The sequence below is a fragment of the Pyxicephalus adspersus genome, chromosome 1 (assembly GCF_032062135.1).
Source record: "Pyxicephalus adspersus chromosome 1, UCB_Pads_2.0, whole genome shotgun sequence".
NCBI lineage: Eukaryota > Metazoa > Chordata > Amphibia > Anura > Pyxicephalidae > Pyxicephalus > Pyxicephalus adspersus.
Window position 1 is genome coordinate 145,412,512 of NC_092858.1, and position 23,902 is coordinate 145,436,413.

The 23,902-nt window shown below is 36.8% G+C and overlaps 2 protein-coding genes across 2 annotated transcripts; one reads left to right on the forward strand and one right to left on the reverse strand.

The window, feature by feature from the left end:
- Positions 1-459: 459 nt before the first annotated feature.
- TXNDC17 (thioredoxin domain containing 17) lies at positions 460-5,142 on the forward strand. Its single transcript, XM_072429972.1, has 4 exons — positions 460-680; positions 2,476-2,557; positions 4,100-4,175; positions 4,636-5,142. The coding sequence occupies exons 1-4, from the start codon at positions 536-538 to the stop codon at positions 4,702-4,704; spliced, it is 372 nt and encodes a 123-aa protein (XP_072286073.1). The 5' UTR covers positions 460-535; the 3' UTR covers positions 4,705-5,142.
- A 1,317-nt stretch (positions 5,143-6,459) lies between these two features.
- On the reverse strand, positions 6,460-13,761 carry MED31 (mediator complex subunit 31). The gene is made up of 4 exons (XM_072429959.1): positions 13,625-13,761; positions 11,621-11,695; positions 9,446-9,542; positions 6,460-7,417 (listed from the first exon to the last, which is right to left on the reverse strand). The coding sequence occupies exons 1-4, from the start codon at positions 13,647-13,649 to the stop codon at positions 7,225-7,227; spliced, it is 390 nt and encodes a 129-aa protein (XP_072286060.1). The 5' UTR covers positions 13,650-13,761; the 3' UTR covers positions 6,460-7,224.
- Positions 13,762-23,902: the final 10,141 nt, after the last annotated feature.

Consider the following 23,902-nt stretch of genomic DNA (forward strand, 5'->3'; position numbering starts at 1 on the left):
TTTGTTTTACAGCACTATGAAGAAATATTAATATTGAATTTAATTTGAATATAAAAAAAAAACATCTATAGCCCCTAAGTACCTAAACAAAGATGGCCGCCGGTATTTCAAAAGACAGACGTCTCTCATTTATTGTGTTCCCAACTAAGAATTGCGGTCTACTAATATGTACCTTACTAAAGATGGCCGTGTCTGCTTTATTATATACTTTACATAAGTTAAAAAGGCCGTCTGCGCTTTACTAATATATACCTTACTAAAGATGGCCGTCCGAGCTTCATTCATTTAGTATGACTACACAGTAATGCAAATATATAATTAGTAAAATGAATAAATTGTTATCATTTGAAAAAAATACAAAATAAACCTTTTTTATTTGGTGGAAGCTCTCTTTGTTATAATAAAAAGATTAGTAATGGGACAGCCCATTTAAGTGTAGAGTCAGGAAGTGGCTTCCAGCTGGGCATGTGCTGAGTAGTGACAGATCAGCATCTCTCAGCTCACTGACTACAAGCACTGCACACAGATCCCTGCCATGGCTACCCACACAGAGGTGAAAGTGCATGGCTATGAAGAGTACTGCAAGGAGGTGGAGAAGCACAAGGGCAAGACAGTGTTTGCTCTGTTCTGTGGGGACAAGGATGAGCAGGGGCTGAGCTGGTGCCCAGATTGTGTTAAAGGTAATTGTACCCTGTATAGCAAATAATCACTTCCAGTGTTCTGTATCTTGTCCAGGCCACTTCTTTAGCTTTAAATATAGCTCAGTATTTATAATCACACAACTGCAGCACCACCTAATATGTTGGCGCTATAAAAATACTAGTTAATAATAATATGTGTTATCCAATCATCTTGCAATGTGCCAGGATAGGGGATTTTCTATGAGCAGGTTTAGAGGTGTAAAAGTGTTGGGGTCACCCTGTTCTAGACACATCATCCCATCTTTGGTGTTAGGAAGTCTGTATTGGTATTACCTAAAGTTCAGATGGGCAGTGGGAACGGCCACTTTATAACCCCAACCGGTGCTATGGTTCTTAACCAGCAGCTCGACATTTGACAGCGATCATCACCATTCCATTCATTTCCTATAAGCGGTCCCAATCGGCTTGTTACATATAGCGTCCTAATCATAAGCACGACTCATGGGTGTGAGATGGTGGAAATCTCACCACAACCTCTCTATCCCTTTGAACATAGCCTTTATCCTACAATTTGCATGGCTGATTCTGTGAATGTTGTCTAATTGAGGGGGAACACAAAATGTCATTTAATAATTACTGCCATTGAAACACATGGACTTGGAAGATTCCCACGAGGGAATGTCTAATTCCTTGTTTTAGGCAAAAAAGTGGAGTTGGGAAATGATCCCATACCATGGTCAAGATTCCAGCAGATTCCAGCTACCATTTTCCTAGTACAATTGTAAATCATGGTTTGAATCTGTTTGCAGTTAACATATGTACATATTTTTAATGGGTTAACCACACTATGAGTGAATGTGCTCATAGTGTGGTTAAACACGATAATATACTCTGTTATGCTTGTGAAATGCAGCAACATTTCATGCACCATATTCCAGCAACATTGTTGGTACATAATCCACATAATAAACTTCAGACCTTTGGCTCTTTTTGTTGTGAAGAATGTATCAGAGATCACTTAGATTAATCATTAGATCAGAGCGCTGCCGCTACTAGAGCAAAAAAACTTCTTGTTACATTTTAAGGGTAAAGCCCATCTGTAACCCATGGCTCAGGTTTTTATATTCTAAGCTCATTTATAATGTATCATTTAGTTTTTTTCTATTTTGAAGTGAAATATCCTCGCCTAACTCCATCATCCAGGTAATATGCTGCTGTCAGATGCAGAGTGCCCACATTGGCCATCTGACAGTTTAGCCAGTTTTGTAGAATATTGCATATTGTACTATAAATATATATATATTTATATATACGTACATAGCATAAGTTTACAAGAGCAAAGTTTACGTCTATGCACATCACTGTTCAACCCAGAATTTTTTTTAGGCTGAGTGGGAAGAAATTTTGGGCGGTGTATTGTGACCCAGCTATTCAGTAACCACCCAAAAACAGCTGGGTGGCTACAGAAAAGTGCTGGGTGGTGTACCCTGCTAAAAGCGGCTGGGGAGAACACTGCACGTGTTTATTTTCATGCACCAAAATCATGCATTATCCATAAAAAGCATTAAAAAAAAATCGGGTTTCTTTCTTTGTTAGCTGGTTAGCACACATATTTATTCACATATAGGTTACAATATTCACTGGACAGTGTGAATCCAGACAAAAATAGAAGACACCCCTCCACCTTTGGCTCCATCTATGTTATGTCTTGTTAGCAATGCACAATAAATGTAGTCTCTACTATAAAATAATGCAGAATAGTTTGTCGTTTGCATACATTGTAAGAATAAATATTAGAATATACTTCTTATCCTATGTATTTCTTTTGCTTTAGCTGAACCAGTCATCCGAGCGGAAATGAAACATCTCCCAGAGGACTCTGTGTTCATATACTGCCTGGTTGGCGAGAGAGCATAGTAAGTCAAAGTTGTTGTACCATAATTTTATTCTACAGGGAAGAGATGGATGAATTACCTTTGCAATGTGCAAATCCCTCCTTTTGCTCATCCACTAGACAAATCTCAGAGGAGGGAGGATAACTCATTGAAACAGTTAAACATGGAATGCAGTGTTGGTATATGCCATTGCTACAGCTTGTGTTCATTTTATTTTAGTTTGTTGGATATATTCTTCTGATCTAGATGAATGCACCTTTTTTTAGGATGAACATTAGGGAGCATACAGTAAAAGAATGGAGTGCTGCCATACTCCTTTTGTCTGCTCCTCCTGCACAATGCAGCGGTAAATCTACTCATACACATTAGCAAGTGATTGACATGACAGATGACCTACCAAACAGGGTCAGCCTGATGCCAATAGCTAAAAACCTAATATTTTAACACATTTTAGGCACCAAGCTACTATTGGACCTGGTGTCCATGTTTATAGTCAACCTGAGTTTTCACCAGAAAGTGTCTATTTATTGCTATCTTGTTCAGGAACAAACCTGGTCACTTCATTACAGAAAGGGGCCATTTTCAGTCTTAAAAAACTGATATGATCTGAGAACTTTAAGTGCTATAGTTTTATATGGTATAGCACTACCATATAAGAGACCATGGTAGGGACATTGGATTGTGAGCCCCTTTGAGGGAAAGCTAGTAACATGAATTGGACTTTGTACAGCACTGCGTAATATGTCTGCACTATATAAATACTGTGTAATAATAATATTTTCTTCCAGTGTTGTGCAGTATTCCAGCATTACTCTTATTCTTTGAGTTCAGCTTTAAGGGATACTTGTACTGACAAAAGTAGGGGGCTTATCCTGAAGGTGTCAGTTTCTGGAAATGCTAGATGTTTGGCTTTCTCTGAGTTAAATAAATTCTTCGAGCCTGGAACATGCACTGAAGCCTGTAAATAAAATTTAAAGTCAGGGAACCAGCATTTATTAAAACAGATTTCAGAGATGGTAGTCTACACTTTCTTCTTTGTTTTTTTTTTTTTTTATTTTTTTAAGAAAATGTAACCACCAACCTACACACATGCAATTTGCTGTTGCATTTTCATGTCATAAATCTTTGTCCTTATTACTAGTAACATCCAATGTATTGTCCAATGACCTACTAATGACTTCCTTACTCATATCCTCATCAAACGCATGGCTCCAAGACTTATTCTAGAGCTGCCCCAACTCTCTGGAATCGTTTTTCTCATCCTTTTCGGCTTGCTCCTACTTTCTGCTCATTTTAAAAAGCACTCAAAACCCATCTTCTCCTAAAAACCCTCACTACTTCCCACAAATACATATTTCCCCTTCTATTTTGTGATACTCCCCCCACCTCGTACATTGTAAGCTCTTTGGGGTAGGGTCTTCTCCTCCTGTGTCACTGTCTGTATCTGTCTATTGCAACCCCTACTTATTGTACAGTGCTGCGTATTATGTTGGCGCTATACCAATACTGTTTATTATTAATAATATTATTAATAATAATATATTGTCTGTTTTATCCATGCAGCTGGAAGAATCCAACTAATGACTTTAAAAAAAATCTGAAACTTACCGGTGTTCCCAGTCTTGTTAAAGTTGGAACGGTAAGTCTGTTCTGATTGAGTTGTCTTTAATTTGTTCATTAAAACTGCAGAACGCTCTGTTGTTTCATTTAAAATTAATTGTGGTAATGTACAGAACCAAAATTCGAAAAGTTGTCTCTGTCCATATATTTATGGACCTAACTGTACCTTAATATGAGTTCTGTGTAATTTTTATCTGCGGGACACGTCCAAAGCAGATTGGATTGTGGCATCCACCTGTTGCCTCTTTGTGCATGACAGCGTGCAAGCAAGTTTTTTTTTACACATCCTTTTTGCATATTGGCACAAATTTACTACTGACATGATCAGATTGCTAAAACTTTAGTAAACCATATTCTGTCACTTAAAATCATGCAAATAATCAGGCTAACTAACTTCTTCCTTTAGGTGAAGATTTTGCTTACATTTGCTCTAGTACTTTTCAAATTTCATAATCACCACCAAACTTTTTTTTTTCCAGGTACAGAAACTGACTGAAGATGATTGCCTTAAACCTGACTTAATCCAGATGCTGTTTTCAGACGATTAAAAATATTTGGTAACCTATATCTTTCTATAGTAGAAACATGTTCAATAAAACCATTGTGTGCTTTACCATTGAATAGAAACCATTGGTTCTGCCACTGCTGTAGACATTTCTTGTTATTAGATCAATAACGCTCATTTGCATTTTGACTTAAAAAGTAAATGTAAAAGTCATGCCTATACGGCGTATAGTAATGCAAATCTCAAAATTTTGATAGAGCTCATTTACAGAGAGCTTCTGATTTTCATGTAACTGTAATTCATGATTACTTTATCTACCTTTTTATATTTCAAACTGTACATTCTGACTAGTTTATTATAAAAATAGTATATAACACTTTAAAAAGTTCTGACTCGTTAATAAAGTTTAAGCTGAAATTATTATATCAATAACCTGAATTTCATGACTGAGAAAAATAAAAATGCCTGCTCCAAGAGGTAATGTAAATTTTACAGGTTTCGAGTTTGTATAGTGTGTGTCTGGGTATATCTTGTAGATGAGCAATAATTGGGTCAGAATTCATGCTATGTACAGGAAGAGTATTAGCTTAGTAATGGAATTATTAGGAAATGCATATATCCTGTCACATGTCCGCTTTTACAGTCTAGTTTGTGTGGACTGGTATTTAAAGATTAGCACTATTTTGGGACCTGAATGGACAGAAATTGAGGCATTGTATTATTGTATGCATTTTTTTAAGCCATGGCATTATAAAATGTTTCACTCTAAGCATGGTAAAACCTTTTATGCTCACTTTAATAAACATTTTATTGCAACTGTCAGCAAAACACTAAAGAGGTCTGTCATCCCATGTAATATATAAATATTGTATTATATGTGCCATTCTTCTAACTACCACTAATACCTGCAGTACACAATAAAGTTTGATTTAGTGTGACCATTGCTACATTACTCAACATCAGCCCACTACCAAGTAATCAGTAGGTTTTCACAACAAGATTTGGGTTTTTTAGTGGTGGTCACAATTAAATACTTCTTTACTTGGTGGGTAGTGGATCTGCAGGTTACACTGTAGATATAATTTTGTGTGAAATTGTGTCAATTACTAGATAAGGACACAGTAATGTTTTTAAACAGTGTAGGCCCATGTACAGGAGAGCAATGTATAGGTGTTTGACACAAGTAAACAGGAATATATGTAAAATTAAACAGCAAAAAAAACATATTTTTTTACATGAAAAACCTGCCTTATACATAGCTTAACGCATACCTAAACACAACATTTTTACATTACATAAAAGGGTAGACAACACCTTTTCATAAAAAAAAATAATGGTGCAGCACCGCCCCTTCAAGTCTTGGTCGCTACAGCTGAATGGGAGCAAAAAGCCTCCCGGGATATCTACGTCATGCATCCCAGGAGGCTCCACATTTTTTCCACTAAGGGAAAAGTGATGCTTATCTCACACATGCGCAGTGAGATTGTGTCTCTTTTGCTTCTTTTTTTTGCACCTGCGCGGTGCAAGATCAGGTGATGTAGGAAGAAGACCGGGAGAGGAGATTGAAGATGACGGTGCAGGACCGGATTGAAGGAAGGTCTAGTGTCATCAAGGGATCCGCGAGACTGTGTAATTTTTTTTTCACTTTAGTTCTGCTTTAAACCTAATGGCAATTACTTACCTGAGAGAGTAAGATAGGGTTGGGTAAGTACTTGCATCCAGGGTTAACACAGAGCCCTAAGACCATCACCACAGCTGTCTTTGCAGATGGAAAAAAAAACTTAACAGCAGTGGGTAATTATCAGAGCCCAAATGTTTTTTTATTTTTTTATTTAAACCTCATCATAGCACATATAAAACATAATACATTTAGAATGGTGTGCAGTTCCATTCATAGTTAGTGACCGATTTTTAATCAAAATGTGACATGTAGATAATGCAGACATCACAAAATGCCTAACATGCTTTGGTTTTTGTGATATGTATGTCCCTGGCCCCATGTACAATAATCCAAGTACAAAAACCATGTTTGAAGTCATAAACTCTGATTCAATGGATTGATATAGCAATCCTTGCAGAAGGGTTCCTGAGTTCCCGCTCTAGCTGTGATCATCGGGAAAGGGTCTCCTACACATTGTTGGACTTAATTATATTTGCATCACATAATGAATTTGAATTATCAAGAGCTACAGGAATCTATCCAGGTATTCACAGACAGCAAAGTTTTAGATGTGGCTTAAACCTAAATATGTAAAAAGGCAGATCATGGTAGGTCCTGAATTCTTCCAAAACCTTTCAGAGAATTCAATGCCATTTAATATTGTCCACATAATATAGGATTATTTTGATGGAAAGAAGTCTTTTTTTCTGAACAATATAATAAACAACACAGTGTATGACCAGTCTTCATCATTAGAAACATACAATCCGCTGAATATTCACATGACAGGATTGTGATCACCATGATCCATAGTTCAGATTCATTTGCAGTTCTTGGGAATTTACATTCAGTAACAGCACATTTTTTTTGTTCTGAATTATATATAGAGTTTAGGTAAGCATCTCATTTCCCAATGGTGTTATTTTGTGGTTGCTGCTCTGCCAGAGCTTGCTGGAGTCTCGTACGTTTGCGGGAATAGTGCTGCCAGTGCAAGATTTGCTGCTCATCAATAAACTTGGCACACTGGGCATTCACTAGCTCTTTGCGGAAATGTTCATACTGAAGCAACTCAAGCATATACAAGCACTGAGGATACCTGGAAGAAAACAAAAAAAGAATATGATTAGGAACACAAGTATTGAAAATGTTCATGGATTTTAAAGCAGAAGTCTAAAAAGATGGTAAATACTGTGCTTCAATAAAATCATGTACATACTGTTCAACCTTCTAAAGTAGATTTAAATTTTTAAGTGAGTTTGTAATAAAGACTCACTTACCAGGTAATAAACCTCTTTGTTACAGTGTAGATACAGCAGAACTAAAGTTCCACAGGCTGAGCCTAATTGCAGAAAGAGACAGACCATGTCTTCTCTGTAATAAGCACTCTTACCTGCCTTAACTCTCGCTGGAGCGGTCAAAATCACACAGTTGTACATGTACAGCTCAGCGATAGTTGCCAGGATACCCGACATTACCAGTTTACCTTGCAGTTGCCGAACTGAATGAACTCCCTTGTACCTGTATGAAGTTAGGGCTCTTCCCAGCCCAGCAATCAAGATGGCTGAAAATTGCAACTAGCAAGAGAAAAATTAAAGACAGCGGGGCCCCTACAGGGACCAAGGGACAGGTGGATTTAACAGGGTTTAGTTCTGCTTTAACCAATACAGCATGGTCTAGGACCCCTCCCCTATTTGTAATTCAACTTTGAAGCAGCAAAACACAGAATAGTTTGAATATTTCCCCACCCCCTAGATTATAATCTCCCCAGGGCAGGGTCCTTTCCTCCTTCTGTGTCACTGTCCTTATCTGTCTGTCATTTGCAACCCCTACTTAATGTACAGCGCTGTGTAATATATTGTTGGTTTAGAAATCATGTATAATAATATATTATCCCAATATAGGTTGCCTTTAAAACACAGCTGTGACCTAGGTAAGGCAGACCAAATTTCCCAATGCAGTCCACCAACACCAACACCAGATGTTATCGCTGACATTTTCTGGCTCAATACTTTATTTCTGGGAACTAAAATGATAATAATGTGCTAATGGGAAAGCATTAAACAGCTTTGCTAGCTAACTATTGTGAAATGTTCTGTGAATAATTTCAAAATATGTACCAAATCTCAGTAATCTATTCTAAATAAAAAAGAATCTGAAGGTGTTTTTGGAATCAGAAGGGAAAAAAAGGAAAAAATCCTTTTTAGATATCACTGGCTTATGGTGAGAATTATAGCACCTTGGATCAGATATAATTATTATAAATCTATATAAAGATAATTTATAGTACTACAGATTGTTTATTAAAAACATTTAATTTGCTTATTTATACTCTGGTCCCCTGCTCTTATTCCATAAATTTGGGCAGACATAGGGTAAATTCACAGGTTTAAGATTAGTTAGGGTTGGCAGAAGATCAATTTAATGTCTCCATAAGTAACATTGTAACAATGTATTTCAAACCCATCAGGCTACTATCTTGCAGACAAGTTTGTGCCATAGAAAACTAGATGGATGGATGCAGCCATCTTCCTTTTTTTTTATTCCTCCAGGTTTAGAGACTAGTGGTGGCGACCTTTGTATATATCATGTCTGCTATATGCAATTTGTATTCATGTCAATCGTTTTTGACATAGGTCTGATATCCCCTGCTTTGCTCCTGATGGTCTGTGAAACCCGTTGAGCCTGTTTATAAGGAATATGTCGGAAACTGAAACTACCAAATGATTTAGGTTTTTTATTATTCACTAATGTCTTGTGTTGATGTCTTTACCTATCTTTCTTGTAAATGGATTGAATTAAAGATGTTGGTTGATTTGCTTTTTTCTTTTTTTAAAAAGAGAGTTGCTTTGTTCTCAGTAAGCCATTTGTGTGCCTCTAAAGTCCCTGGCATTTTTTAAATGTTTTCTTTTTTTCTTTCTTCTTCAATAAATAAAACTGAAGTCATGAGCCAGGAATTGAAACTAATATTCAAAATGAGATTTACTGAACTTTTTTATGTTGCTTTCTTCTGATCCACTGACACTGCAGAAGCAGATGCACATATGGGAAAGGAACATTACAGTGTGTGATGATGCAGAGATGTAGATGTATGGGTCTTTGCTGGATAAAGATATTTTATACTTACTTTAAATATTTTGCATATTCAGGATCCTTCCAGTAAAGAAGATATTTCAGATAACTCACAAAAGCTTTATCCTTGAAGTATCCCCTCTGTGCTAGTACTAAATGAAAAACAACAATAAACTACAGGATCATACTGTGTAAAAGATTGCACTTCATAACACAATAGTAAAAATCAGCACTGAATAGGAAAAGATATTAGCAAAATAAATATAAAGGAATAATAATACAGTTGACAATCAAAAATCCCGATCCTTCAGTTTTCCGGCATGGTGCACTGGTTGGCCATTTATGTTTTGATGGAGCCGTTCTGCAGAAACAACTGTTAGGTCTTGCTTGCTGCACTAAATACACGTTGAGACGTCTCTGCTGCTAGCTCCATAGAACTGTGCCAGATGACTGCGGGTGCTGTGAGAGGAAGGCTGGTCTGTGTGTGGAGGTAAGTATAACTTTAAAAAATCCAGAATTTTCGAAAATCCGGCACACCTCTGCCAGATTTTTGAATGTCAACTGTATTGTGGAAATAAATTACTGCCACTGAAACCCATGAACCTGCAAGATTCCTGCAAGAGAATGCTTGAGGGAATCTCCAATTTCCTGTTTTATATTCAGAGTCGTAAGCGTAACTCAACAATTTTTTTCTTTAATATTTGAGATGCAAGGAAGGATTGAAACTGTCAGATTTTATTATGCTCTATATCCATTGATAACCTCTACATGTGTAAAAATGTCCTTGATTTTTGTTATTAAACAGTTTTCTTATATAGTGCTAACATATTATGCAGCTCTTTACATTAAATAGGGGTTGCAAATGTCAGACAGATACAAGCAATGACACAGAAGGTGGAGAGTCTTAGGCCACAGTGTGCAGGAGCTCCTGTGATATAAAACAGTGCAGCCATGATCAGATCCCCATTTCTACAATGAAAATAAAAGACTATTTCAGTGAAACATTTAAGCTTGTGAAGGTATTATGTTTCTTACATTGGTCATGGGAGAGAAGAAGTGTCTATAGATGGGATTGTTTCTGAATATGCCGAGCGGCCATTATAAGGTAGCAATGACTTGACATTTATGGCTAAACTTAAGTAAAGGTCCATGCTGAAAACTGAAATACAAATCTTTATGCAGAGACGATCTGTGGGGTTTCCCAGTGACGTCGGTACATGTGTCAGTGCGGGCGGGTGGATTGGCTGGAAATTTAAATAATTCAATACTGTATTGAGTCCAATACAAAGGAATTTTCATATAATATATATATATATATATTATATATGATACTGTACACTTACATTACATGTTTAATTTTTTAGCAGATTTAACAGATTTTTCTGTTTATAATTAAATATTGGACATATTTCGCCGAGTTATGCCTAAAAATTATAGCCTACAATATAAATAAAATTTGAATGGAAATTTGAATGGAATTAAAATGTTAGGGAGCTTAAAGAGAATGCTACATCTATAAATGCATGAATACAATCCCTGTAATAGGAAAAATACACACACAAATCTTTTGTCAGTGATAAGATGAAGAATGAGAATATGACATGAACATAACATGAGAGTAACAGAAGCTAGCACTACTTACCTACCTACCTTACCTCTATGAAAAATGTATTTACATGGCTGTTATGCCTTGCCCCATGATTCAAAACTCCTTAACTCAGAACGAGTATGTAGATAAGGACTTCTGACATTCTGATTATCCAGAATTTAATACTTGGTATCATATCCCCCCTCCTATTGTGTGCTACTTCCCCCTTATCTTAGATTGTAAGCTCTTCTGGGCAGAGTCCTCTCCTCCTCCCATGTCATTTTTTGTATCAGCCTGTCATTTGCTATCCCTATTTAATGTACAGCAAGGTGCCATATGTTTATATATCGCTATATAAATCCTGTTTATTATTATTCATAATAATAAAAATAATAATAATAATAATGAATATAAATTCAGTGATTCTTAAAAAACTAAAGAAAGTAAACTGCCAGAAAACCTGCATTTTACAGAGGAGGCCAACAATGGCAGTATCTGAATTGCACCACCACAAAGCAACCAATGAAAGCTCGTCTTTTACTGATCTGGTTTCTGCAAACTAAAATTCTGAACAATATGAGAACTTTACACATTGTTTGCTTTTAGATCTACCCGACACTACATGTTCCTCAATAAACTTACAGTTAAGGTAATTCGGATTCGCCAAGCACTGAACAAATTCCAGCTCCAACTGAAACCGAATACGAGATTGCTCATCTGTAAGAAGACATAAAATAAAAATTAAGGCATTATTTTAAATAGGATACTAAATTACTAAACTGTAAATAAAAACACAAAAGTGTTCCAGGTTTCCTCATAATACTTCTATAATAAAGAAAAAAGCTCAGAAGCAACCAAAGTTCCCTAAAACAGGGCGTAGGGTAGCACAGTGGCTCAGTGGTTAGCACTTTGGTCTTTGCAGCGCTGGGTCCCAGGTTTGAATCTCAGCCAGGACTCTATCTGCATGGAGTTTGCAGGTTCTTCCCATATCTGCGTGGGTTTCCTGCGAGTACTCCAGTTTCCTCCCACATTCCAAAAACATGCAGTTAGGTTAATTGGTTTCCCCAACATTGTCCTTAGACTGAGGTAATGACATTTGACTATGGTAGGGACATTAGATTTGTGAGCTTCTTTGAGGGACAGCTAGTGACATGTCTATGTCAACGCTATATAAATATTGTGTAATAATACCAATATTAATAAAACAAGGTAATAGCTTCATGTCCACACAGGATGGGTAATTCAACACACAACTATGTTTAGGGAGATCCCAGCTTGATGTCGCTTAAAAATAAAATCTACATTCCCAAACAGAGGGTTGATAAATAAATAAAATACAATGGCCATGTCCTTTACATAGTACAAATAGTAGATGAAGAAATGCAAAAAAATAAAAAGATGGGGTAGACATTGCGGATTATTGTGAAGGTCAGCAAATATTTGCTAGGCGGTAGATTGGAGTGCAGAGAAAGGAAATAAATGCTTTAGACATAAGTTAGGGTAACCACAAAAAAAAAAAAAAAAAAAAAAAAAAAAAAAAAAAAAAAATATATGCACAAGTACAGCAGGAGATATAAAAAGATGTTAAAAATCATCTGTCCGAATGAGACTTTTACCCTGTCGACCAGAAGAAGGCAAAGGGAAGAAGTACAGATGCAGTGTTCTGGGACTAGGTGGGAAGACTCTGTAGTTGGGTGGTGTTCCCAGTTGTTGTTGCCTTAGGAATCGCTACCACTCCCCTATACTTTGCAACAACTTTCTAATGCTGACCCTCTTAGTATGTCCTATTTTTTTTTATGTTTGTATACCCCAGCTGTCCAGAGCCCCTGTATTGTAATCCAACTTTAGAAAAACAGACAAGTGGTTAATAAAAAGTTCAGGGTGGTGCGCCCAGCTAAAAGAGTCTGGAGAGAACACTGATAAAATGACAGAGAATGTGATGGAGTAAAGCTGCATAGCAGACTGGGGTAGAAGTGCTTAATGTTCTTCCATTTCACTCAATGCATGCAAATGGTGAACAAAATGTAATTTTCTTTGTGAAAACGAAAACGCCGGTATGGAGCTGTTACCGTTTCCCTTTTGCAAATCCCGGCTCCTGGGTTCTCATCTCAATACTCTCTGAATCTAACATATATATCGTAGAAAACTAACATTTAGTGAAGGAAGTCAACAAATAGTAATCAAAGTATTATTTCTGTACAGGCTTCCTTTAAAACTCCCTCCTATTGTGTTCTACTTCCCCACCTCTTAGATTGTAAGCTCTTTAGGGCAGGGTCCTCTCCTCCTCCTGTGTGTCATTTGCAACCCTTATTTATTGTACAGCGCTGCGTAATATGTTGGCGCTATATAAATCCTGTTCATTAATAATAATGATATTAATACTGGCCACCCATCTCACACTTTTAGGGTATTTACTGTAATGTGCAAATTGAGTCCAGAAGTAATGACAGCTGCATGGCAGTGCTGCACTCCTCAGAACACTAATAATGTACAGCGCTGCGTAATATGTTGGCGCTATTTGCAGGCTGGACATACATATAACCTGTATGGGGGGGTCCTGTGTTATATAGGATGAAAACAGAGGACAGCTGTACCCATATACCGCCGGGGGAGTCTCTAAAGACGTAGACCGACACACACACTTACCGCTCTCCATACTGCCGGCAGCCATAGCGGGTCTGACAACAAACCCACCGCAAACAGAGACCCAAACCGGAAGCGACTGCTACCAAAAGAAGAAGATAAACACCGGAAGTGGAAGTTCATCTTCGTGTTGGCGGAAATGCCTTCAATAATGTGCCTAGCTTGGGCGGAACAGGTTCATTGGTTTTGTCTAGTTTGGGCGGAAGTGTTTCAATCGTTTGTCTAGTTTGGGCGGATGTGGTTCAATATTTTTATCTAGTTTGGGCGGAAGTTGTAGGGGAGTACCCTGTGGGGTGGGTGTTGTCAGTAATGTCACCTGCTGCTGAGTTGGGTGTCTCTGATAATGTATGACTTGGAAAGTGCCAAGTCCAGTGTGTCAAGCTGTACACCTGCACTATACTGAGCCTGCATTATGTCCTGTCTATACGGCTGAGAACAGTCTGCTTTACAGCTTCTCTCTACGTCTAATCACGTCTAATATCATATTTAAAGCTGAACTTGGCAGAGATAAAAGTCACAAATAAGCACATTTAAATGTATTAATATGCATGTACACATATGAGTTAGACTTAAGCTTTGAACACGTGTCAGATTATTATTATTACACAGTGTTCATATAGCGCCAACATATTACACAGCACTGTACAAAGTCCATAGTCATGTCACTAGCTGTCCCTCAATGGAGCTCACAATCCAATGCTCCTACCTCAATCATATGTTAATGTCTTTATGTTGTGTTCATCTTTAATAAAGTCTAAGGTCAATTTTGGGGAAGCCAATTAACCCCCCTAGCGTTCTAAATCTCTTCGTAATTCCATGCAAAAAGCATTACATTTTGTTTTCAAATTTATATTTGAATTATAGGCTATATTACATTAATTATATTACATTGTAGGCTATAATTCTTAGGCATAACTCACCGAAATATGTCCAATATTGAATACATTTATTAATAAACTTTAAATAAAAAAAATTATGTTAAAACAAGGGTAATTAAAAATAATAAAACCTGTAATATAACTGTACAGTAGCATGTATAATATATATGTAATATAATTATATATATATATATATATATATATATATTATATGAAGATTTCTTTGTATTGAACTCAATACAGCTAATGTATCAAATCCTACCAGAGTCACACTTGGGATTACCGCTAGGGGGGATAACCTAACTGAATGTTTTTTGGAATGTGGGAGGAAACCCATACAAACCGGTAGAACCTGAAAACTCCATGCAGATAGTGTCCTGGCCAAAATTTGAACCTTGGACCTAGCACTGCAAACGCCGAAGTGCTAACCACTGAGCCACCATGCTACCCGCCAGATGACAATCTCATGTGTACAGCAGTTACCAGATGTTGTCCATCAATCTGCCATGGTTGATCAATAACGACTACTGCAATTTTCTATGGAGGAGAGCATGGCGGGGTGGCACTTGCTTGTCCTCCCCTCTCTATAGAAGAGAATGGGCTCTTTGTGTACAATGTAATATAGTAAAAGGTAGGAACCAATCTCTGTATTCATCCACAAGCCCCGAGTCACATACAATATATACTACAGTACAACCCCCCATTACAAACCCATATCAAATAAAACTCTCCAAAAGCTTCACATTTTACCTGTCTGTTGTAGAACAGCTGATTTACATGCATTTCTTCTGTGTAATAATCTGTTTGCCTGAAAATTAACATCCTAGAGAGTGAGGGTTACATATTTGTATAATTTATTGTTGTATATGGCAGAAAGATACTTACCTTATTCCTTGCTTTCCCAGGATTCATCCCTTGAAGTTTCTGAGTGAAATAAGCATAGGAGTTCAGAGTGGAATAAGCAGCATAAGGAGACAGTCAGTTGGGCTGCATTGTTGATATGTTATTATTATTATTATTATTATTATTATTATTAAACAGGATTTATATAGCGCCAACATATTACGCAGCGCTGTACATTAAATAGGATTAACCATAAACACGCCGATAGTAGGGGAAAACAGGGTGACAGATGAACTAATATTATTATTATCCAGTATTTATATAGCACCAACCTATTACAAAGTGCTGTACAAAGTCCATAGTCATGTCACTAACTGTCCCACAAAAGGCATAACAATCTAATGTCCCATCATAGCCATATGTCATTACCACTGTCTAAGTGGGGGAAGCCAATTAATCTATCTGCATGTTTTTTTGGAATGTGAGGAAACCAGAGTACCCGGCGAAAACCCACACAAACACAAGTATAACATACAAACTCCATGCAGATAGAATCCTGGATGAGATTCAAATCTTGCGTTGCCTAACCTCTGAGCTAACCATGCTGCTCAGAACTAAATAGCCAGAACTACAAATCCTGAGACAGGTAAAACAGCTCCATATTTTTTTATCTTAGTTTGCCTGGAGATCAGTTTTAAAGTTCTTTTAAAAATTTGTGACTAGGCAGAAATAGACAGACAATGTCCCTTCTTCAATAACTATTCTTTCCTTCCTGATCACCTCCTATCTGTCAAAATACACTGTATACTTGGCACTTCCCGGCTTTCTCTGCAGTTGCCAGGACTGGATGGGAGTTAATAAATCCCGACCCAACCAGTCAAGATGGGTGAAGATCAGAATGCAGAACAGCAACAGAAACAGGAGGGAATTCTCTGTATTTAGTTTAATCACATAGAAGGTTTGGTCTTCTCAGCCCCCACATTTCAGGTAAAACATTCATGTTGGATAAAGAGGGATTCAGTTAACCTTATATGTTAGCTTGGGAAATGATGGGAAATCTCTTCAATGGAGACCAAGAAAAGTCTTGGCTGGAGTTTACTTTACTGTGTGTACTTTAGACTAGGTAGGAATCCATCATAAAGAACTTGAGACCACGACTTGTCAAGAAAGAGCTAGCCTTTTGATCCTGAATCCTTGTTGGTGTGAATGTGAAGATAATATCCTGGATTTAATAAAGCTCTCCAAGGCTGGAGAGAATACACTTTCATCAGTGAACCTGGGTGATCCAGCAAACCTAGAATAGATTTCTTAAAACTCATTTGCTGTGTGTGTGTGTGTGTATGTGTGTGTGTGTGTGTGTGTGTCATTCTACTTTCAAAACCTTCACGTTAGCAGGGTGGAATGATCAATGCCAGACAGTAATATTCAGCTTAGGCCCAGTTTAAATGGTTGGGAACAGGTTCATTGCTGACAAGGAAGTTGCTTTAGAAGCCTCGTCTCCTCTGCATGGCTGCATATCCTGAATGGCGATTCTGTGTTCAGTGACCTAATAGTGGGGCATTCTGTGATCACTACGGATGTGATTTAGTCTTTCATTCATGGCAGAACCACACTACACATTGTTGGCATTCCAGCATGATGTCATCTGCTGCATTGAGTTGTTGGATTAAAATGGGTCTCAGACAGGATGTGTTTTCTAGAAACCTTGTAGTACTTGTGGAAGAAGATTATAAATTATAAATATGGGACTGTGTATGTAAATAAGGTATGTAATATATCTGCTGCATTAGGTAGATCTATGGCCCCCCAAAAATATATATATATTTAAAATAAAGTCCATCTGCACTCATTTTTCTTAGTTCCCTTTCCACAAATATCAGTTGATCTAATTCAGCTTTCTGTTTTTTATGACATGAGCTTTCATTCCTATAGTCAATGTTTATTTGTCAACAGCACTTTGTTTGAACTGTAGAATGACAATTAACTTTTAAATGAGAATTAAGGTTTTAAAATGTATTCCTTTTTTATTTAATTGTATACTGATACAATTATATACTTTTTGTGTATGTTTTAAAAATCCCATCCTCTGTGTTATGCCTATTAAAATACTGTTGATTTGGGTATGTGGAGTTATTACTACAACATGTTCCTGTGTGTAGTAGTAAATTGCATCAAAATTATGTTCATATTTCCCTCACAGTTCATTTCTTTCTGGTTTTATATGTCTAAAAGCAGTACATTGTTTTTCAGGAAAATATATTTTACACTATAATAAATTAGTATGAGTATAATAAAGTTTGAAACACAAAATCATGTAAAAACAATAAATTGAATATAATAAAAAATCTATATATTTATTAAAAAAAAATAAAAAATAAATTTTTTTTTTAAATTTAAAACAATACATATTATACTCATACTAATATATATATACTGTAAAATAAATGTTCTTGAAAACAATGTACTGCTTTTACACATAAAAATCCAATGTATTGCATTCAATGCAGTTATTTTGTATTGAATGCAATACAAATGGATTTTGAATTTCCCACCCCGCCCCGCCGGCAACGTACACACGCACCAACGTCACCGGGAACTCCCCGGTGACTCATTGGATGCAGAAGCAGGAAGAAGACGGGGAACGTGGTGCTGGACGGTGCGGGATGCCGGTGGATCAGGTAAGCCCTCTATTTACTAACCTTCCCTAGGTGTTCCAACCCCAAGTGTGACTCGTGGTTACCACTTTTAGCAACTTTTTTCTACCCCGAGTCACACTCGGGGTTACCTCTAGGGAAGTTAATGTTAACCTTATTCTTAGATGCAATTGGCCTGATTTATTAATGATCTCCAAGGCTGGAGAGGATACACTTTCATCAGTGAAGCTGGGTGATCCAGCAAACCTGGAATGGATTTCTTAAAAATTATTTGCTAATAATTGGCAAATGGTTTCAATACTGGGCCAGATCCATTCCAGGTGTATTAGATCACCCAGGCTCTCCCATGCTAGTCTATCCACTGCAGTCTTGGAGAAAAAGAAAAACCTGTGTGGAACTAAAGGTTATACTTGGACTAAAATTGTAATTAGAAATATTTGTCTTGAACCCAGCACTCTAAAACAGAAAGCAAGTTTTAGATATAAACCTACTATAGCTTTCTAAAAATGATGATAAATATGAAAATAAATATTATCAACTGTATGTAAAGGCCAAAAAAGTAGTTTCTCCAGAACAATTGTGTAAGTGGGGCACATTTTCTAATAATAGTAGAAGGTTGCTCTTTTCCAGCCTCTTGGAACTTTTTAATGACCAAGACAAACTCTACAGTTGTTTCCTTCTGCATATCAAAGCACAGCTTTCTCCACAAGGTAATGAATGTCTAGGCTCCATAAAGTTTTTTTTTGCTTTGTGTGTGATTAACTCACAGTGAGGTTTTTTTTACAGTAACTGACACCACGCTGCCCTAAATATGTTAAGACAAACATCTTTCCTAATTGCATTTATTAAAAAATTGTACCTGTTCCGACTTATATACAAATTCAATTTAAGAACAAACCTACAGTTCTTATCTCGTATGTAACCCGGGGACTACCTGTAAGTGCTGTTTTTTTGCCACTCAACATCATATAAATACTAAAAAAAATCGGGATTACAAAAATCAACCATTAAGTATTTCTTTAGCAGGAAAACACACATTAGTTATGCCATGCAGATGACATTCTGATGTTTAAAGCTATGACAATAGTCTCTGTCATAGATGCAGAGACAGGAAAGAAAATGCTTTTATCACAAGCCCAAAGTATGGTAAATTATGGTTCTTCATATTCGTATAGCCCATAATTTACCTTTTTTTTAGTGACTGATATAACTATTCTTTCAAAGGTCTACTCAAAAAGCTTTTTGTTGAGCTGCCAAAGTTTAAAAAAAAAGGAAAAATTGTCAGCTATGTTTTTTTTGTGGGTAATCTGGCAAACAAAATTCAAATTCCAGCACTGTGGAACTAGGACAGTATGTTCACTATAGGTTTTATTGTTGCTTCAACTTTTTCTGTGGCATGGATTATACAGTGCCATCCTCTTACCCTCCCATGCATTTTCTACACTGGGTTATACTACACAGAAATGTTTGCTACACTGGGAAATGTATCAAAACCTAAAACAAATCCATCTGTCCAGCCCTGACTTGTCTCCCTCAGTCCTGGATTAGGTCTCATGCTGCCTGTCCGCTATTCTTGATTCATTATGCATGATTTACAAGTTTTTGAAATCAATCTGGATAAAACAGAACTCATCATCCTCCACCCCAACACACACACACACATTCCAAATCTCCCTCTGACATACTCCTAACTGTTAAATACATTGTTTTTCTTCTCTCCCCTCACATTCAGAACATTTCCAGGTCCTGTCACTTTCACCTGCACAATATTTCCAAAATCTGGAACCTGACTCTCTCCTCTACAATCTATTATGAATGCTGCAGCCAGACTCATCCATCCTTCCCTCCGCTCCTCTTTCGCTGCATCTTTTTGTAGTTCTCTTCATTGGCTTCCATTTCACCTTAGAATCAAATTCAAGCTCCTGTCCTTTGCCTTCAAATCCATTCACAGTTCTTGTCCCACTTACCTTTCTGACCTGATAGAAAAGAACTCCCCCATCTACTTTCTTTGCTCCTCCAATGACTTACTAATGACTTTCTCACTCATAACCTCATCACATGCATGGCTCCTACACTCTGGAACTTGTTCCACGTCCTATTCTGCTTGCTCCTACTTTCCGCACATTTAAAAGAGCTCCTAAAATCCATCTTTTCAAACTCACCTACCAGTCTTTTCCTGTCTCTTAAACCCTCACTACTTACCCACCATTTCATATCCCCTTCTGTTGTGTGCTACATCCCCTGCCTTCTATATTGTAAGTTACTTTGGGCAGGGTACTCTCCACTTCCTGTGTCATTATTTGTATTTCTATGTCTTTTCAACTCCTATTTATTGTACAGTGCTACGTAATATGTTGGTGTTATATAAATACTGTTTAATAATATTATTAACAATGAAAATTCATTTTGTCATGCAGAAGTACCCATATACCTAATATTTTAGTGACTGGTTTTGATTCTACTTTAACCACTAACACAAATGAATACAAATTTTAGAAGATAAATAATAAAAGCAGCTATTGCTGCAATACTTACCCTCAATCTATAACAGTAAGTTATTATTTTCTGATACAATTCATCATTCATCATCATTCCATCATCATACGGTCATCGGTCTTCCCAAGCTTGTGACTCGACAGTGATGAGCCTATCATTTTATCACTTTCTTTACCTGTCACATCGGAACTAAAAATAGTGGTCCTTTAACATCATTTGATTGATTTCCCTTTAGATGTAACCGTTTTATTATTAAAGAATTCAGATCAAAGTGAAAATCTGCCAGTTCTGGTCCTAGCAAACACACTGGAATTTGAAAGAACAGATTTAAAGCTCTTCATAGACTTCTTTGCTTTGTGCCCTCACAAACTTTCTGTTCAGGTGAACCTTTTGAGACCATGAAGGAATTATTTCTTTCATCTGGCCATAGGAATCATTTGATATATATAAGCTTTACTCTTCAAAACCACTCTATTCAAATCTAATCTATTCAAATAGTTTTAGCAAGAGCTGGGCTTTTATTCATCCATGTCCATTATTTGATCATGAATATATTAACATATAAGGGTCTGTTTATAAAGCAGCGACATTCACTGAAGCATTCCCTGGTGGAGAAAAAATACTGCCTTTAAAACACATGGACCTGGAAGATTCTCCACCAAGAAATGTTTCAGTGAATGTCAGATTTGCTGCTTTATAAATAGACCCCAAAGGGTCCCTTACTGACCAATGAACAAATTAACAATGGTTTCTTGTTAGATTGATTATTTTATTACATGTTATTCAGATATTAATTTTACACATACAAACACAAATATCCCAAACTATCAATTGTTTCTTTTAAAGATTTGTCTTTATATATAGGATATCTTTACCTTGGGTATAAAGCTTATATGAACCCCAATCTATACCTGACTGCACCGAAAGTATTTGGTAAAATCCATAGTATTAAAGTGTACCTAAACTCAGAATTTTTACTTTACATAAATGGGTGAACAACTCTTTTATGTAAAGTAAAAATTTTATTTGTTTGTTTTTTTCAAGTACAACAATACAGTACAAAAAAGGGAGCAGCATTGCCCCCTTAATTCTTGATCCCCTAGATGCGCAGAGCATCTCGGGATACCTATGTCACGGGATACCTATGTCACCTCATGACTGCTCCAACGGGCTCCTTCTGCACATGCCCAATATGCTTGGGCATGTGCAAAAGAAGCCCATTAATCAAAAAAAAAAAAAAAAACTGCCGTTCTCCGAAGTTGCCGATCTGCCGAAGCTGGGTAAGTTGGGATCGGCATGTTTTTTCCCCAATCTACTTCACCCGATCTCGCGCCGGTATCTGTCTGCGTCTGGCCGAAGACAGATACCAGGATGACGCAGGACCCAATGAAAGAAACCTCCTGATGGATAGACTGATCTGCAGGATTAAAGGTAAGTGATTTTTTTTGTTTTGGGTTTACTTCTGCTTTAAGTGATCATTAAAGTAGAACTAAAGTGCACTTTTCTATGTTAGTGTATACTGTGCAGTGCACATGTGTAAACTAATACTCATGCGCATGGGCAGGAGTTATTAAATGCGGAAGCAGGAAATAAAGATTACTGATTACTCCAAACCCAGGAGAAGGAAAAGATGCAAAGGCCAGCAGCAGAGAGCAGCATGGACATCTCAACACTAGTAAAAACTAAGTCAGCCTTAATGTGCAAATTAGGCGTAGATATTTGCAAATTAAGGAAAAAGCTCTTGAGGGTCCAAAACTGATTATTTAAGTTTGCGATTTAGTTTTGCCTTAATATTTTCGAAAGTCTGCTTTGTATTTAACAAAGGTTTTTACTTTATCCTTCTGTAAAACCAGAAACTTGTTGAAAATGTTAACCATGTGACCTTCTTTGTAGATAGTGATGAGTCAGTCCTGAATATATATTTTTGTCTTCACAGCATTCATGTTGGAATTGTATTGCTCTTGAAACCCTCAATAAGGTGAACATTTATTTTCCACCGTTGGAACGTATAATTAGTACACGCAAACCATGATTTTATGTTCTTATGTCTCTCTGAGGGTAAACCAAAAATAATGTAGCTTGTGATATAAGTGGTTCTGTCTCTAACCTCTGGTGTGTACTTATCTGAAAAGGCCTTTAATTTATCGGAAAGTTAGGAGAATACTTCCACAACCACACACATTTACTGGATGTGATGCCAGGTTATAAAAGGTAATAGACAACTGTTCTCAATGTTTTAGATAACTCAAGCAAGTTAATCAGAAAAATATATTTAACGTTCAGATAAACCCTATTTTTTACTTTAATGCAATCAGTTTGCCTATTCAGTAATGAATATGCAGATATTTAATTTTTTAACTAATAAGTGCTGTAACATGGGTTACAATACCCTGTGCTGATAGCTTATAGGAAAGTCGGACTCCCCACCATGGCCAAAATCTTCTCCAATCAGGGGCACTGCTCCAAGAGCGTCTGCACATTTTAAAGCCTATCTCCCATTCAAAATGAACCCCATCCCACTGTCCTCTGTATGGACCACTGTTTGGATCTTGCTGATGATATAGGGGATCACTGTATGTGTGCACGCAGCTTTAGTCACATTTTGACCCAATCCTTTCACCAATGTTCACACATATGTCCCACAATCAAGTTTCAGTTTGTGTTCTGGCAGAGGGTTAATCTTTTTTCTTTAGTCCACAAGGCAGCAGGTAGGAAAACAGTATGGACTACACAACAATAGTATCCCATAAGCAGTGTATTATAGTCACCATGCAAAATTGTTTTAAAATATCCATACCAATGCAACTTCCAATACAGTTTTGGTAACATTTACACGAATGGGACTGATGTCTACACTAATTTGCTATTGTTTCTTTTTTGCACCTTGTTAACCTGCTATATTGCAATTTATAATATGTTACCAAACCATTTTGCAAATGTTTCTATGATGTTCTTATATATCAAAGATGCACTTTTTTATGTTATTATGTTTGTTTTTCCCTTCTTTGTTGTACTCATACATATGCTGTTTATTACATTGTCCCCCTACAGTTCTACTACTTATGAAAAAAACAATAAAATCTTTGAATTAAAATATCCATAACCCCAGGATTTATTTTATTGCCGTTCCTGTTTTTAACAACTTCTTCCCAGAAGATACCTGTATTAAACTGGCATTGTCTAGGTTTGGTATGTGAGTTGCTGGGTGTTGTGTTTTGGGTATTGTTGATTTTGTTTGGCTTACCCATGAAGATTTATAATATTAAGCTAAAAAGTGGACCTCTGACCACGAGTAAAAGAACAATGCAAATAGGGGTCATTACCAACCACCTTCCACTGATGGGGATCCATTTAAAATACGCTAGCCACAGACCTATTACATCCTGTGACATTGTTTTTCTACTCTGAAC

Excerpts from the sequence above, each read along its gene's own strand:
- TXNDC17 (XM_072429972.1), top strand. The coding sequence starts at position 536 with ATGGCTACCCACACAGAGGTGAAAGTGCATGGCTATGAAGAGTACTGC. Across the intron at positions 681-2,475 it reads GTGCCCAGATTGTGTTAAAG|CTGAACCAGTCATCCGAGCG; the intron begins GTAATTGTACCC and ends CTTTTGCTTTAG. Across the intron at positions 2,558-4,099 it reads CTGGTTGGCGAGAGAGCATA|CTGGAAGAATCCAACTAATG; the intron begins GTAAGTCAAAGT and ends TTATCCATGCAG.
- MED31 (XM_072429959.1), bottom strand. The coding sequence starts at position 13,649 with ATGGCTGCCGGCAGTATGGAGAGCG. Across the intron at positions 11,696-13,624 it reads TGCCGGCAGTATGGAGAGCG|ATGAGCAATCTCGTATTCGG; the intron begins GTAAGTGTGTGT and ends GTCTTCTTACAG. Across the intron at positions 9,543-11,620 it reads GAATCCGAATTACCTTAACT|TACTAGCACAGAGGGGATAC; the intron begins GTAAGTTTATTG and ends TTTTTCATTTAG.